Raw genomic sequence first — 17,253 nt, 5'->3', positions numbered from 1 at the left:
GATAATGTTGGAGGGAGAATAGGAGTGGGTTTGAGAGTAGGAGGGTGAGAGAAAGTGAGAATCTTAAGGAGAGAGGAGAGTAGTGACAGGGATAGTGTTGGGAGGAGTGAGATTCGGAGGAAAGCAGATAAGATCAGGAGAAAGTTGGTGTCTACAGCCCAAAGGAAGGAGGGCAAGGGGGATATAATACCTGGAAACTCAGTCTAGATGGAGATGGAGAGATCAGGAGAGTGGAGATAGAAGGAGGGATAGACAGATCTGGTTTCAAAATGAATGCTCGTGCGTGAACCTCATCAACTTTCTTGATTGGGTGCTGCCGAAACCCTGTGATAGCCTGCATTCCCATGCCTCACCTGTGCTCATGACTTTCTTGGGCAGTCCAAAAAAGTGGCACAGAGTCACGAGACAAAACCTACCCATTTCATTGTGATTTACACAAATATTCAATTGAACGGTCAAATTGAAGTATGGGCGGGGCTTCGAAAGGAACCAGGCTGTCTATTTTGCTGCTGCCAAATATGCAGAGAGTTTGGAAAGTTGAGTAGGTGCCCAGTGCCAGAGGCAATGTTCGTGGTATCTACGAGCAATTGGGCACCCTAGGAAAGGGGGGCCCATAATTGGAACCCTGATAGGAGTGGGCAGTGCGGTGGAAAGAGACAGAAACCTCAGGTAGAAGCAATAGGGGATCGGAGTGGGTGCCCTCGGCCTCTTGTGGAGGGAAAAGTGCACAGTTGGTATCAGTGCTGAACAGATTTTGTGAGATTGCTTGGACTGCTGCTACTGTGCTGGTCCTGCTCTGTTAGTTTCACTACAGTACCAGGCAGGAAATAGTCATCGTCTTGTGCCCCATGTGGCCCCTTTTCTCCTGTATTTTTTTAGTTGCTCTGTCAGAGCATGCCCTTCTATATCTCAATACAACACCGGCTCTTTTCATGTTACTACAGGCAGAGTCTGTGGACAGAACATGACGTTCTTTCGCCATATTTTAATATAATCTCGAGCAATCAGGAAAGTTGATTTGGAACAACTGTTGATGATTGAAGAGAACTGAACCTGCATTGCTCGATTTATCAGATGAGTTAAATTGGGAGCAAGATCTACTGTTTCACGCCTTATTTGAAAGATGCCAGCATGAATACCATCAGACTGCACCATCATATGTCAGTGAAAACCTAGAGTATAAAGTACATATCTGTGAATAGTCAAACAACTGATTGGCCCAGCTGTACCTTGCTTTTCCTATTGTAGCGTTTGCTTGTAGTCCTCTTCAGCTAACGTGTACGCATTGCTCTGGAAATGTGTCTCTCCACTGCATTATAAAAGCTATCCTGCTTTAAATATAGGACGGGAAGCGGGCTGGTGATTGTGACTATTGTGTATATTTTGGAGTAATCCTATTGCCCCACTCAGAGGCATGCAAGGGCACTGTTTTTCTGACCAACCTGTCTAAAAGAGAACACCAAACTCTACATGCGACTATACTCTGGGTTTTGTTTACATGCGTTGTTCAATCAATATATATATGAGGTCGTTGGATATTATCAACAGTTAGACCTAGATGCATATCATCTCAAAATTTCATAACATTTTATTGAGAAAATATTCATTTAAAAAAACACAGCGATGACATGTTATAGGAAAATACAATGTGTACAGTTTTTTAAAAAACTTATTAAAAAACACAATAGTCTATTTGAGGACAAGATCCTTTCTAATAGGGAGATGGGCCTTAATTGCACTCAATTAGTTATTAAGTAACATTATAGTCTATTGGAATCTTTCTGTTAGTAACAAACTTAATTTGTATTTACAGGATGTCCTGGTTAAACCATTACTAGGACTTTAGACTCAACGCGTTTCTGTTCTCAAAATTGGAACCGTCATCAGGAAATATGTCACGGTGACTATGATAACAATAAAAACACGTTTTCATCTCGATTTGAAATCGTTTTCAAGTTTTGGACCGGTGTAACTGTTGATAAAACATAAAACAAATATAAAAGGTAAGCTATAATTAATTCCTAAAGTTCCTTGTGACATTCCTGCCTATGTTACTAACTAAGGTGCTTGTCAGATATTCGTAAATGTCCAAAGGAATATGTCTGCTGTCCAAAACTAACCTAACTCACCCTACCGCTATGAAAACTAAATTAAATCCAGAGAATGACTCCCTTCTCCTGAAGGTACATCTAGTACCAGCTTGTAGGATTCTTTATTAATCTCTTCTGTACAACAGGTCGTACCCTATATTTTTGATTTACGAGGGGTCTGTGATGTAACAGGGTGCTAATGATGTAGAAAAAAAAGGAATCCAAGACTTTCTCCAGCTCCTGCATACCAACAGATTTTCAATTTTCAGAACCAAGTTCTCACCTAGAAGTCAATAATACGTCAACTTCTCATTGACCAAACCTCAATTTTTTTATGATTTTAAACAGGAAACCATATTTTATTCTTTACTCATTTTGAGTGCCTGTTTTGTACAAAACCATTTTTTTTGTTGTTTTTTTTTGGTTGATAATGTGGATAATTGTAAGTTCATTGGCTGAGGGGCTGCAACGCCCCCCGCCGTGGACAAGGTGGCTGGAATCCTGGCCAAGAATCGAGGGATTCCCGGCCGGGTAATGACCCGGCGAGAGCCATTCAGAATGCTTGTGTCATTTTGCTTGACTCTCGCCAGGTACTAATAAGATATATATTCCTGGTTGCTGGTTTGAGTGTATCTTTGGAAGATACTATTGCTCTGGTAGGTTTTTCTTCCTAGGAAATTATAGCTCAGCTTGCTCTGGCCTACTTGATTTTGTACATGGTTCAGCTGAATAGTTTCTCTGAACTCTGGCTCATAATATTCTCTCTTTTTGATATTATGTTCTTTTTGCACCAAATATCTAGTGGCTTTCCCCTTTTCCCAGGGTATTATTATCCACTGTTCTTTTCTCTCAATATTCAGATTGTTGGTAATTCTTTCTCTGGCGGTATTAGCATACTTGATCGAAAAACATTTGACCTTTTCAACTTGACTACATTTTTGTGATCGTTTTTTCATTCAAATGAAATTAAATAAATATATGGGGAGGGGTAAGGGAATAGGCTAAGGTGGGGAAAAGGCGGAGGGATGTGGGGGGATCCCCCTGCCCCACATTACCAACCAAAAAAAAAACAACAAAAGAAATGTGGTCAAATTAGAAAAGGTCAAATATTTTCGATCAAGTAGACCTAAACCTTCTCTAGCATCACAACATTTTAAATTTCAGGTTAAATTTAGCCTCTGTCCCCCTTTCCCAGGGTATTGCTATCCAGTGTTCAGTAGTGAGTGAGTTTCAAACTTGCGGTCTTCCTGGCTTGTACTTACTCCGTCTTCTTCAAGGGACATGCAGGGCAGAGCCTTCCCTTACCTGCGTATGCACGCCTCGCTCTCTTCTCTTTTTCTATTGCTCCTCCAGTGAACGCAATTCAATGTATGCGCCCCAGTGGATTGGATATCTAGATATAAAGGGTCATGTTCTTTTTCTATGTGATAATGACTTTTTAAAGTGTTTATTCCTCCCAGTCTTGGTGATTCAAAGTTTCTGGTATTTTAGAGCATCCCATGTAGGTCACAGTGTGACAGCTTTAGGGAGGTCCTAAGGGGGGGGGTCTCTTCCAGTGAGGTCCCACTTGCCTCAACCCCTAGGGAGGGTGTTGCGAAGCAGGCCCACCTCCCTAACCTCACCAGGGGGCCTCCTGTTGGGAGAAGGAACTAATTCCCTTGATTCATCACAAATGTTGGCCACTGCCGCCCATTCTAGAGGTGAGCAAATATGACGCAAGGAAGTGGAGGGGGGTAGCTGAGCTACTGTTAGTTCAGTTCAAGTTTGTTGCAATTCCTGCCACCTCCTAATTTGAGAGGTTGTCGGGACTTGGTGTGAGAGCTGTCTAAGTGCAAAATTCTTTTACCTATGAAGCAAGCTTAGTTCATTAAAACATATCCAAATACGCTGAAAGACAAGTAGGTCCAGCGCTTGTGGAGGACCAAGTGATAAAATCACACCTAAGCTCAATGATGTTAGTTTATGGTATCAGACCTTGATGAAGATAATGCATGAAAATGTAATACAAAGTGTATGGCCAACCCTTGTGAAAATTGGTTCTCAATTCAGCTGAAAATGCAAAATTTTATTTTGCTTTGAAACACTTCCTCATCCCAGATTCGTCTGACCTTTTTTGATTTTCATGCACATACTATACAGTCACATTGAAGAATTCCCATATCCATTGTGAATAGCACCACATGAAACCATGACCCCGCTTGCTTCTGCGGTGGGTCACAAGCTCCACCTTGGTCGAACGGCCTCCCTCTAATAGCCGGTGCAACCCACCATGCCTGTCCCGCAGGCAGTGGTGTCACCAGAAATCAAATTTAGGGGGGCCCAGGGGAGGGCACAGACAAACGTAGGTGGGGCCGCCTATAAAAAGTCCTGCAGAGAAGCTTTTGTGAACACCAACTACCACACCCCACTACACCTCTCCTCCCATCAGAATGTAGGCAAAAACCCGTTAAGTCACTAATGACCCATCATTAACGGTTTTGTGCGCTACATTCTGATTGAAGGGGCTGGTCTTAGCTGCAGGGTGAACTTAACAGCTCTTCACTGTTCTGGGCAGCATTGATTGCACCCCTGTGTGTGTGCCATGCAGACAGTGCAGAGAGAGTAGCCCAGCTGAGGTACGGGGTCACAAGGAGGGGGCCAGGATTTCAGAGGAGGGGCCAGGCACCCCCAGCACTCGCCCTAGCGATGCCACTGTTTCCAGGGAAGATTCACATTCTGACGCATCCAAGTACCACAACATAGACAGACCACGACTGAAAATCAACGCAAGGGCCAAGAATAAGCAAAGAACAGAGAAAGCCAGAAGTCTTACCTTGAACTCTTTTTCTATGTTCGCCAATTTGGAGAGCTCGTTGCTGAGCTCCAGTGCAGTGTGTACTGGATCTTCACTTGACAGGGAGAGGTACGCGGGGCTGGCTAATCCCTTATAGGCATTTATCCTTGACCTGGAATGGCTAAATGAGTCATGCTTTTGCTTCTCCGTGCAGTCAACGCACTTGCAGAAATAATCATGCGGCTTCTCAATTCTCGCTCCCTTCAGCAGCAGCATGTGCACCACCTCGTACTTCTGGCAGTGTGCAGCCAGAATGATGGGAGTGATGTCTGGGGAGAACCGGGTGCCATCTTCATCATAGGAGTAGAAGTCATCATCCTGCAGCTCTTGCTCGCAGGGGCTTAGAGTCAGCCGCTTGTTCGCCGCGAAGGCTGGGTGGTTCAGAATGGCTTCCACTATTCGTATGTAGCCTTTGCTGATGGCAAGCAGCAGCGCGTCGCCGATCCGCGCCAGGTTCTCCTTCTTCAGCAGAAGCTCAGTCACCTCCAGGTGCTCATTGCCCACCGCGAGCTGGAGGGCGTTCTGTCCCATATAATCCATACAGTTAACATTCAGTGTTTTTGACTCCTCTAGCATTTTCCGGACCACAGGGATGTTTCCATACTCGGCAGCATCCAGGAATCGCTCTTCTTCAGCTGTCAGGCTCGTACCCCGGTTGTTGAACATAAATGCTGGTCCCCTGACTGCCTGCCGCCTTCCTTTTTCCCTCATCATGCTCAGGCGTCCAATCGATGGGCTGGAGTCCCCAGACCTGATCATAAGCATAAGAGAAAAGTATTAAATAATGCACAGAATGGAAGTGTCATATGCCAAAATTATTGTTCCTTCACATGTTAACACCACACAGATGTTCACATGCATTCATGACCAGGCCCATGTCCTTAGAATCTTTATTTTCCGGTCCTGTGCATATTGTTTACATTTTCTACAGAACAAGCAACAAGTGAAAGCATGTGAAATGCACTGAACTGACAACTCTGAAAGCTGACTGCCTACATGCATGTCCTGATGAAGCGTGAACCGGGATTTAATTTGAAGGTTTGTAACACCGGACTTCCAATGTGCCTCTTGCCTATCGTGGAGAGGCCATCACTTGCAGGGTCAGTGAGGCCATGCATTTTGATGTGTTTTACTGTTGTACCCAAGGCTCAGCTTCACCACCGATTTTCACCTTGGGCATCTTAGGTGCAGGCCCCTAGGCTTATAAATTCACAATGCCTTGACAGAACACCTGAACATGAAATAAATGTACACGACTTCTTCCTATCTGCACTGAAGTGTAATAGAAGAGCAGAGGCCCCATTCTATAAGTTTGTCAATTGTCAGCAGTTTAAACCAGATACTACAGAAGAGTTAAGTTGCACCAGAGGTCTCCAAGTCCAGTCCACGACACCCTCAACCATTTCTTATTTTCATGATGGCCACTTACTATTTACATAACACCACTGCGACTCACCGACTTCAAATGTATTTTGTGTGGATATCTTGAAAACATGAAGTGGATCTGGCACTTGCCGTGCAGACTTGGAGAAGACAGAGGTACAGGTTCAATTGGATTTCCAGCTGAACTCCTTCAAATCAAGCACTTCTTTCGGAGACAAAAAGCAACGGAACTAGCTCCAGTGCAAAACAATACGAACAATGATATCAAATGGTTTTGGGAGGATAGCTCAGGGGCGACAAGAGCAACACAGGTTCGATCCCCGGGTCTGCGCTTAGAAACCCCTGGGTATTATGCGCATTATAAATAACCTATCATATCATATCAAATTAAAATGAAGTGCCTTAAGCAGTATCCTTCCCCTTTTAAGTGCTGTAATAACTGGTGCAATGATTATCCATATTTATGGACCTCGGAGGGATAAACAGCTTAGTCGTCCCTTCCAGAAATCTAACCTGTGACTGCCGGTTGTACACAGTTGCCTGAGGAGAGAGGTCAGCTTGCTAAGCCACCTTCCGGGCTTTTACTAGCCAGCTGATCGTGGCATGACTGACAAAGGGTACCGACTCGCCCCTAAATTCAACCTTGGGGAGAGATGTCAAAATATAACTTTGACCAGACTGGCATAAATCCCTGCACCGACACTGAACTGCTGTATACCCTAGGATAAGAAAGTTCCCCATGGACTGAAAGTGTCACTTCGCAAGTCGTACCCCTGGTAGAAGGAACATTCAGCAATCCTCATTGAAAATAAACTGAGCATAAAGTCATGGGACCACAAAGACTTTTACTCGAGTAGCCCCTTGCCACTTTCCCATTGATAATGCGTGGCGGATCGCCCTTGGAGCAGCATTTACATTATATGGGGGCCCTGGATTCCCAGGATCAGATGAATCTATAGAGTGGCAGGTGCATGCATGCCCGTGGGGATTCACATTTGTGGACCTATTCCCTTTTAGGAGGGCATAGGGAGCATGTGTGGTGGGGTACAGCACTGTGATACATTTCTGACTGTGGGACCTGGACACCTGTGTTTTAGTCCTGATTTCCTTTCTTGTCCAAATGGTATACCTCTTGGGTTACACGACTGCCTCATTGAGTACCCTACTGCTGAGCAACAACACCAACCATCCTGACATACAAACCTGGCTCTCTGCTATGAGCCTCGAGGACTTCACACCCCAGCTGACCCCCTGAACAAAGTCCTGTGGATTTAATACCGGCAGACACCTCTCCCTCAAACAGCACATAGCAAGAAAGACACTAATGGCTTGGTACCAACATTCCCTCTTGTGGAAAATCAAGCCCCTCATCACAGAAATAAACTTCAGATCTGCTGTCCAAGCCTTGGTCCTCTCCCACCTGGATGGTGGAAATGCCCCTTTTGGAGGGCGTTCTGGTGTCTACCCCGGCACCTCTGAGATGTGTCCTGCATGCAGCAGAATGACTCATTAAAGGCCTCTGCAAATTCGACCACATCACCATGAGCATCATCATACTGCATTGATTCTGGCTGCAAGCCCTTATCATCTTAAAATCCGGTTGAATCATCTACAAGGCTGTCACCCTGAAGTCCCCAGACTGCCTCACTAAGAAACTCCAGAAGTAAGGGCATGTGCAGGCTTAAACTCCACTGGTGCGAGAAGGTAAGAATCACAAGACAGGCCTTCTCGGGCTATGCCCCAAGACTCTGGAACCTCCTCTCAGTAAACAACAAACTCGCCCGTCATTTCTACAGTTCAGGAAGGAGCTCAAGACCCCCCTCTTCAAGGAGTGGCGCCTCCCTAACACTTAGGTCCATACGCCCTTCACTCCCAACCCTACCTGAGACTTGGTGATTTGATGCTCACTGTTTACTCACATGGTTGCTTGTAGACCCCTTGCTTCCACATTGCCTAACCTCCCCCTATCCTGTTGTTAGCACCCTGTCCCCTTGTTTATCTGCTTCCCTCGCCTGACCTCCTCCTCCCCTGTTGTTAGCACCCTGTCCCCTTGTTTATCTGCTTCCCTCGCCTGACCTCCTCCTCCCCTGTTGTTAGCACCCTGTCCCCTTGTTTATCTGCTTCCCTCGCCTGACCTCCTCCTCCCCTGTTGTTAGCACCCTGTCCCCTTGTTTATCTGCTTCCCTCGCCTGACCTCCTCCTCCCCTGTTGTTAGCACCCTGACCCCTTGTTTATCTGCTTCCCTCACCTGACCTCCCCCTCCCCTGTTGTTAGCACCCTGACCCCTTGTTTATCTGCTTCCCTCACCAGGTTCTTCCCCCTATGATTGTAAATGTTCTGTTGCTTCCCGTAGCTAGTTCCACACTCAGTAATTAACCTAATAATAATATACCCTAACATGGAGAATGCTTAAAAATAGCCCCAACCCCAATTAAGTGATACTTAGACACTTGCATGTAAGATTCTAAAGTGAACACACATTAAAACAGTAGTTTAAACGTACTGTTTAATTGTGCACAATTGAAAGACCCTTTCAGTAAGGAATAATACATATACAAACCCACCTTATAAGAAGTGCATGCTTCCCGCTATGATTAAAGGTTAATTATCTTCTTGCCCCTCAAGACTTATTCCAATTACTCTGACTCTGGCTCTCTAAGAAATAGCAAAGACTGAGAAGATATGGAACATTAATGTAAAAGGTGAAATACCAAGATAGTTAAATCGATAACAAGCTAAAGTGCAAACAACCCATGAAAATCATCCAAATGGTGTTTGCATGCTGCCTAACAAATGAATGAGCTGAATGAACAAGATTGAGCAATTTGGTGAATCCAAACACTTTTGGTGCTACGAAACAAAATGTGGCTTTGTCAAAGCTTGTTTTATATGCCACAAGCTAGCCCAAGCACTTTGACCAGAAACCACTGAAAAGCCTCAGGGCCTCATTATGAGTTGGGCCTTAGCCCTTAAATGCGGTAACGCTATTACTACTGCATTTAAGGTATGGCCCAATCATGAGCGGGCGATAAGTGGGAGTTTTACCTCAACCAATTTTGCTGGAGGGAATAATGTCTCCTTACTGCCTGTTTGCTGCCTTTTTGGTGCTATTAACACTGGTGCAATTACCGCCAGTGGTAATAGCGCCCCCCAATCCCATTTGGGTCCACTGGACCCAATGAGGGATGGGAACTTACTGCTGTACTGCTACTCGTGATCTGGCGATAGTAGCGCCTGACCGATATCGGTAATGCTATTTGCACTGGTGGTATCCCAGCGGTATAACTGCCAGGATACCGCCAGACTCCTGATGAGGCGCTTAAGTGCCCAATCAAGGAAACACATGACATTATCCCTCGTTACACGCTGTTTTCTCTGGTGCAGCGACAACATAGCTCTGAAAGACCCTTCATATTGGCGTGTAGCCACTCTTTAGCTGTTAATCCTAACCCACAAATCACTCATATGACAGAGTTACTATAGCTCTAGAAAGAGATGTCAGAACAGGATAATGAGGATCACTTTAGCTCTTCACTGACCATGAACATGAAGTCACGTTTCTGGTTTTATCGATTTTGTTAAAAAGCTTTTGCGCACATACATTGAACTCATCAGACAGATAAAGGGTTCAACCTGAGAAAGAAAAACATGACATGCCCATTTTAAGAATATCAGACATATCATTAAGATACTCACTGAAAACAAAGCACAAAGCAAATCTAAGGGAAAGGAGGATCAGGAACTGTGAAGCAGCCAATTCCAAGACATGTTTTAAGGTTAAAGTAAACTGTTTGAGTCATTGGGAAGCCATCTTAAAACTCATTAGCCCGGGGGCTATATATGCTTGAAAAACATTAATTTGTGCGCTTAATTCATATAAGTAAAACGAAAAAGCATTTACCGCAGGGGGCACTTCATAAAAGCTGTTTACAATGACAGTGTGGTGACTGCCATCCTACATTGTGTGCGAGGCATCATCAAAGCAATATACCGTCTGGGAATTTACTGGCATATAATGTGGGCACAAGATCATGGACGTGATATGCAGTAACAATGCTATCTGTTGTGGGCTCAGCCACAATAGATACCAGATTTCATGAAGGTGATTTACAGTGGCCATACTGGCATAGATAGATTGTGACCACAGATTCATGCAAGTGGTTTATAGTGAATAGTATATTACAGTAAGCATAATGGCATGGATCAATCGTGGCTGTGCAAGTGATTTACAGTGACCATTACTGGAATAAACAGATTGCGGGTGCAGCCTCATGCACGTGAGTTAAAGTGGCCATTACAGGTATAGCTAGTTTGTGGCCACAGCTTTATGCAAGTGATTTACAGTGACCATTACTTGCATAGATAAACTGAGGCCACCACTTCATGAACGTGATGTGCAGACTATAACTCAGGTTGAAGAAGCTGCAGTTACAATCTATCTATGCCAATAATGGTCACTATAAATCACTTTCATCACTGGCATAGATAGATTTTGGCCACCACTTAATGAAAATGTCGTAAAATGCCCTTCTGTACTGTTTGTGGCTTGGCATTTTCTAAATTCTTTCATGTGGTACCCTAGAGAAACAACTGTAAATTGTGTGACATTTACCCCAACCATTTTTTGCAAATATTGTGCTGTAATAATTCACCATTTCAAGACAACCCTAGATCTTGCCAGAAGATGAGTTTAATGGGTTACTTTGTAAATGTGGCTGCTCGCCATTTAAAAAGCACAAATGTGACATACGTTTCATTTAGAGGTAAGAGCAGTCTGATGACAGATTACAAGCTGTGACAGGCACACCTATGCAAGATGAACATAAACAAGGATTAATCATTCCTTTAAGTTTTGTGGGCACATTTTGATGGTTGCAAAACACGATCATATTGTCACATGTTTCTACATAGAAGAAAGAGAGGGAGTAGGAGTGTTGGAAAACAGTATATCCGGTTGGCATGACAATTGGCAATGCTGGTGGCATGAAAAATGGAAAAAGGCCTACCTCCATTTAAATAAATGTGCAGGAGTTTTACATTAATTGGGCCAATCCTGCTTGCCTTTGAAATCAATTATTTCATTCTGTTCAGTGCGCAGTAATCCTTCCTTTTTTCCCTCTCAGCCCATGTGCACTTCAAGCTACTGTATTCCCGGCACAGTGCTGTTGTCTCTTCCCCTGTGAGCTGAGCCTCATTACTTTTGACTTGGTCTTCTCATTCTTCCTCAACGCTTCCTCAATTCTTCCTCAACGCCACCACCCCAAACCACCACCACCCCAAACCACCACCAGACCTCTGAACACCTTTGCCACCACATCTTTGCACATCCACACCCCACATCACCACTCCACACCACCACCACTCCACTACCCCATACCATCTCTATACACTACCACTCCATAACACTACACACTACCACAAGACCCCTATACTTTCACACCCCTACACTTCGGCACCCCAACACTTCCACACATCAGTCACCACACCCATGCCAAACCACCACACCAATTTACACCCCTACACCACACCACTGCACACCACCACTCCACACCTCACACCACTACACACCTGACATCACTCCACACCATCACACAACTCTACACCGCCAGTCCACACCACCAACATATCCCCACACCCTTACACCTCTACAGCCTCCAACACCATAACACTACTCCTCACTACCATGCCTCATCACAACGACTCAACATCACCACTTTACACCACCACTTTGTTTTTTTCTTCTTTTTAAAACAATTTTATTGATTTATTCAAACAAAAAACAATACAAACCAAACACGCATTGCATATATCAACAGCTCAATTGTTCATTGTTTAATTTCGATCACTGCTCCCCTTATCCCACCCCCCTTTATGAGCCTATTTATTCCCACACTCTGTACCTGCCCGCGTGGTGGGGTCTCCTTTTCTGTGAGTTCTGTCAGATCTTGTATCATTCCAAACAATTCCGCTATTAATGATTTCCATGCCATCAGGGTTCCCGCCTCCTCCTCTCCCCCTACAATGCTTGCCTCTTGCCATACTATGGTTTCTGCCTCCGCCCATTTCTGCAACTCTTTCCAGCACACCTCCACCCGTGGCCTGTGACATGTCTTCCATCCCTTGGCAATCCTTCTTTTTGCGAGCACATATGCTAGATCTTTCAATTTACTAACATGCTTAAGTTTCTGCGATCTGGGGAACACCTCCAGCAAGCAGGCCCAAGCTGTATCTATAATAATCGTGACCCCCTTCTCTGCCAGTTTCTGTGCTACTTCACCCCAGAAACGCTCAATTACTGGGCATGACCAAAACATGTGTACCATGCCAGCCTTTTCTTCGTCGCATTTGGGACATGTTTGTCGTCCAGCATTTTCAAACCTAGATATCCTCTGGGGTGTCGTATATGCCCTGTGCGTAATATATAGTTGTATCTGTTTTAGTCTCGCATTCCTTGACACATTCTTGTGGTACCCCAGGGCACGTTCCCACATCCCGTCCTCTATCGGGGCTCCTACTTCCGCTTCCCAGTCTAGTCTTAATTGTGTTAATTCCTTCCCGACCTTAGACATCATCATCTCATACAGTCTAGAGATCTTGTGCCCCCCCTGCGTTATATAATATATTGTATCTATGGTAGCATCTGGTTCTTCTTCCAGTACCGCTTCGGGCCATGTTCTCCTAATTCTCTGCACCATTCTGTGATATGTAATATACTGGCCCGTGTGTAACCCCGTTTCCTCCCCCAGTACTTCAAAATCTATGATAGTCCCCTCTCGCCAGATATCTCCCATCGTTACTAACCCCACCGATTCCCAGTGGTTCCTGATTATCATCCTTAGCTGCTTATCTCCCCCTGCCAGTGCAACTAGTGGTACCTGCGGCGAGCATGGGAATGGGTTCTCCATCATCCGGCATGCCCGGTGCCACATCTTCCACCCAAGCATCATCATTTTAGGGCGCTCTTCCATTTCTGTCTTGGGCAGCCAGATCATCTCTTTTAAATAAAATGGGGCACAATCATGTCCAAACAACCTGGATTCGGGGGTCACTTCATCTGAGAGCCATTTGGCGATATATTGCAGTTGGCTCGCTATATAATAGACCTCATAATTAGGTAGTTTTATCCCCCCTTTTTCATAAATGTTCTGCAGCTTGCATAGTGCCACCTATTCCGGGTACCATGCCACAGGAAATCCCTACACATGCTGGTCAGTTTAGTGAAAAGCTTCTTGGGTATCAGGTATGGAATATTCCCAAAATAATGCAGGAGCCTAGGTAGGACCACCATCTTAAGCATTGCCCCACGTCCCATCATTGCAAGGGGCAGCTTCACCCAGAATTTCATACAATTCTCGATTTTCTTAATGGCTTCCTCGGTGTTGTGTCTGTGCTCCTCTTCCACTGTGTGGTACACGTCTATCCCAAGATACCAGAAAGTACTAACTGCCCATGGTATTTGTAACACCAGCAACCGTCCCACGGGGATTCCCTTATAACTTCAGGGCGGGAAAATACTAGATTTTTGAGGATTCACCGCTATACCAGACAGCCCCGCATATCTCTCCATCACTTCCAGGATGTACTGGTGATTTTCCTCCGGGTGCCTCAAGTACAGCAGCAAGTCATCTGCATATAAGGAGATCAAATGTTGTTCCCCTCCCACCTCGATATAGTATCGTATTGTTTTCTAAGGTATATTGCAAGGGGTTCCAGGGCTAGTATATAGGGCATTGGGGACCATGGGCATCTCTGTCTGGTGCCTCTACTAAGTTGCCATCTGTCGGATATCACTGATCCTGTTCTAACTCTGGCCAGCGGTTCACTATATAGCATCTTCGCCCACCTTATGTATCCAGGCCCCATTCCATAGCCCGCCAAGGCCGCCAGCAGCCATGGCCACCTAACCAAATTGAAAGCCTTCACTGCGTCCAAGGACACTATTGCCATTTCGCCCTCGTTCCTGCTCCCCAATTCAACAACCCATTGGAGTCGTCTATGATTATGAGTTATATTCCTATTTGGGACATAGCCCGTCTGGTCAGGGTGTATTAGTTTGCCAATAACTCTCCACAGTCTGTTTGCCAAGACAGCCGTCAATATCTTGCTGTCTTGGTTCAACATCGACAAAGGTCTGTAGGAACCACAGCTATGCCTAGGCTTGTTAGGTTTAGGAAGCGGTATTATGATCGCTTCTCTAAGTGACTGTGGCAGCCGTCCCACCTCAAACACTTCATTTAACATTTCTAACATTGGGGGGAGCACTTCCTCCCTATATACTTTATAAAATTCACTTGGGAACCCGTCCGCCCCTGGAGTCTTACTAATAGGCAGCTGTCTCACCACTTCTTCTAACTCTTCCAAAGTAATCAGTGCATCCAGCTCCTCTCTTTCCTCAGCACTTATCGTAGGCAGTGCTATGTCCTCCAGTGTTTCTGCTATCGCTCCATAGCTACTTCCCTCCTCATCCCCATATAATAACCTATAATAATCTGCAAACTCCTTATTAACTCCCTCTTGGGTGTCAGCTACACTACCATCTTCTTTCGTTATCGTTCTAATCGTGAGTCTAGGGGTTTCGCTCTTGTATAACCATGCCAAAAGCCTTCCTGTCTTATCCCCTCCCGCATGCTGTCTCTCTATATATTTTTTATAGTTGAGATTACACAGTCTTTCCCATTGCCCCGCACATTTCTGCTGCAGTTTAAGTATTAGCTCTATGTCTCCCGCCATGTCACCTCCACCCCTCAATGCTTTTTCCAGTTCCCTTTCTGTGTCTTTTAGGTCAGCCAAGATCCCACCTTGCAGGCCTTTAGATTTTGCAATGGCTATGCCTCGCATCACCACCTTGAAGGCTTCCCATAATGTGCCCGCCGAGTCCACGCTACCCGTATTCATCTCAAAGTAATTTATTTCTTCGCCCTTGTATCTTCCCTAAAAAAGGGATCCTTAAGTGCCTCTGCCTGGAGGCGCCATGTCAGGATCATTGGTCTCGGGGGGCAGTATTGCCATCCGAGGACCAGGGGCGAGTGGTCCGAGAGGACCCTCGCTTTGTAGTCCGCCAGTGTAATCTCGGTTATTACCTCCGACGTAGCAAAGATATAGTCCAGCCTCGAATGTAAGTGCTGCGGGGCGGAATAGTGCGAGTATTGCCTTTCTTGGGGGTGTCTCGTTCTCCACACATCCGCCAAACCAAAGTCGTCTAGTAGTGTCTGCAACGCTTTAGCCGCTGGGGCGGGTCTATCAATCTTTTTATCTGGGGTTTAATACACAGTTAAAATCCCCACCCCAGATCATCGCACTCCCCATACACTTGCTAAGGTTAGTACACAGAGTTCTGAAATATGCTGCCGTATTCTGATTGGTGGCGTATGTATTTACAATGCATATCTCCCTGTTCTCCACCAATCCCCTCATTATGACCATCCTCCAATCCGTTTCCGCCACTTCTTGCAACAGTTGAAACGGGACATGCGGCGCCACCCAGATGAGCATACACCACCACTTAATACACCACTCTGCACCACCGCTCCACACCAACACTCCACAACAGCCCACTACTCCACACCACCACTGTACACCACCCCACCACTCTAAACCACCACACCCCCTTTCCACTCCACCACTTTAGAGTGCCTGGAGACCAAGCAAATGGCAACAGTGTGTGGTACACATCCTAATAACATAACACCAACTCAGCATTTCAGTCTACCACTTTACAAAACCCACCACTCTATATCGGCACTTGACACTACCACTCCACACACCACTTCACAACTCTCCACCACTCCACACCACAGCACAAAACTACTCCACACCACCACTGTAAACAACCACTTTCCACCACCACCTATACCAGCTCTCCAAACGACCAATCTACAGCATCCCACCATTCCACACCACTATTCTACATACCACCTACCATGCTAAACTACCACTCCACACCACCAGCTTACCATTCAAACCACCACACCACCACCACTACACCTTCTCACACACCAATGCCTTTCCACCCCTATACCTCAACCCTACCCACCACACTCCCACCACCACTCCACACTTCCAGACCATCACTCCAGTACATGGCGTCCCAAAGACCCAGAGTCTCAGCTGGGTCTCAAGATTCAGTTAAGTCCTTAGTCTCAGTTAAGTGCCAGGGTAGTCTTACTGGGGCCAAAAATACTTCTGGCAAGTTCCTTCTAGAAGACAGAAGGATCACCACAGCAGAGCAAAGACAGAGAGATGAGGTGCAGATACAGAAGGTGCATGTGATGGTAGTACTGCGCAAGCCAGGACTTGAGAAACGGGAGACCTGTAGACAAGTATTTGTGCAGGAGGCAAGTATTTCAAGCTTTGTGTTAAATCTCAAGATAACCGAGAAACTTGTAAATAAGCAAGTTATGCCAACATTCGAACTGAACCCGGTGGAGTTCAGACACAATATTCAATCATGTATAAAGGGAAGGAGATGTGTTACATCTTGACATATATCAGAAACTTGTAAATAAAGAAGCCATGCCAGCACAAAGAGAATGTGGCATGGAGAGGGTGATGAAAGGGGTTGGAAGAGGGATCACATTGTTTGGAATTCAAAGCTTGAGGGTTGAAGCAGAATGAAGGCAGAGGGAGGACCCGTATGCTGCGGATGCTGAAACTTGAAAGCTTAAATAAAGAAGCTTATTCACATATGATGCCTGGTATCACTTCATGATACTGGCAATGAGCTGGTGAGCAGCGGCAGCAGCCCTAGTCCTCACGGCGTTGGTTTGCCTGGAGCTCGGTGGAGGAAGCCGTGCTCTTGCTCAGTGGGGCAGCACAGAGACTGGAGAAGCTGACAGTGGGTTTAACAACCCGGTCCCCGATCTGTCTAGGCCCATCCTGGACCTTCCCGGTGCACCCCACATTTCAGACCGGCGCCTGATTGTACGTGCAGGACAGTACTAACGTGAG

At 45.5% G+C, this 17,253-nt stretch overlaps 1 protein-coding gene across 2 annotated transcripts in view; it reads right to left on the bottom strand.

Annotated features, from left to right (window-relative positions):
* TRPC3 (transient receptor potential cation channel subfamily C member 3) overlaps nucleotides 1-17,253 on the bottom strand; it is a 1,234,189-nt gene that overhangs the window by 956,596 nt on the left and 260,340 nt on the right. For both annotated transcript variants that reach the window (XM_069631155.1, XM_069631156.1), the window contains exon 2: nucleotides 4,903-5,674. In XM_069631155.1, coding sequence (XP_069487256.1) covers nucleotides 4,903-5,674 — 772 coding nt within the window. The remainder of the gene's footprint in view (nucleotides 1-4,902; nucleotides 5,675-17,253) is intronic.

The sequence above is a fragment of the Ambystoma mexicanum genome, chromosome 6q (genome assembly GCF_040938575.1).
Source record: "Ambystoma mexicanum isolate Mex_15411 chromosome 6q, UKY_AmexF1_1, whole genome shotgun sequence".
NCBI classification, from domain to species: domain Eukaryota; kingdom Metazoa; phylum Chordata; class Amphibia; order Caudata; family Ambystomatidae; genus Ambystoma; species Ambystoma mexicanum.
The sequence above is the reverse complement of the archived record's forward strand: the minus strand, read 5'-3'. Positions and strand labels throughout refer to the sequence as shown.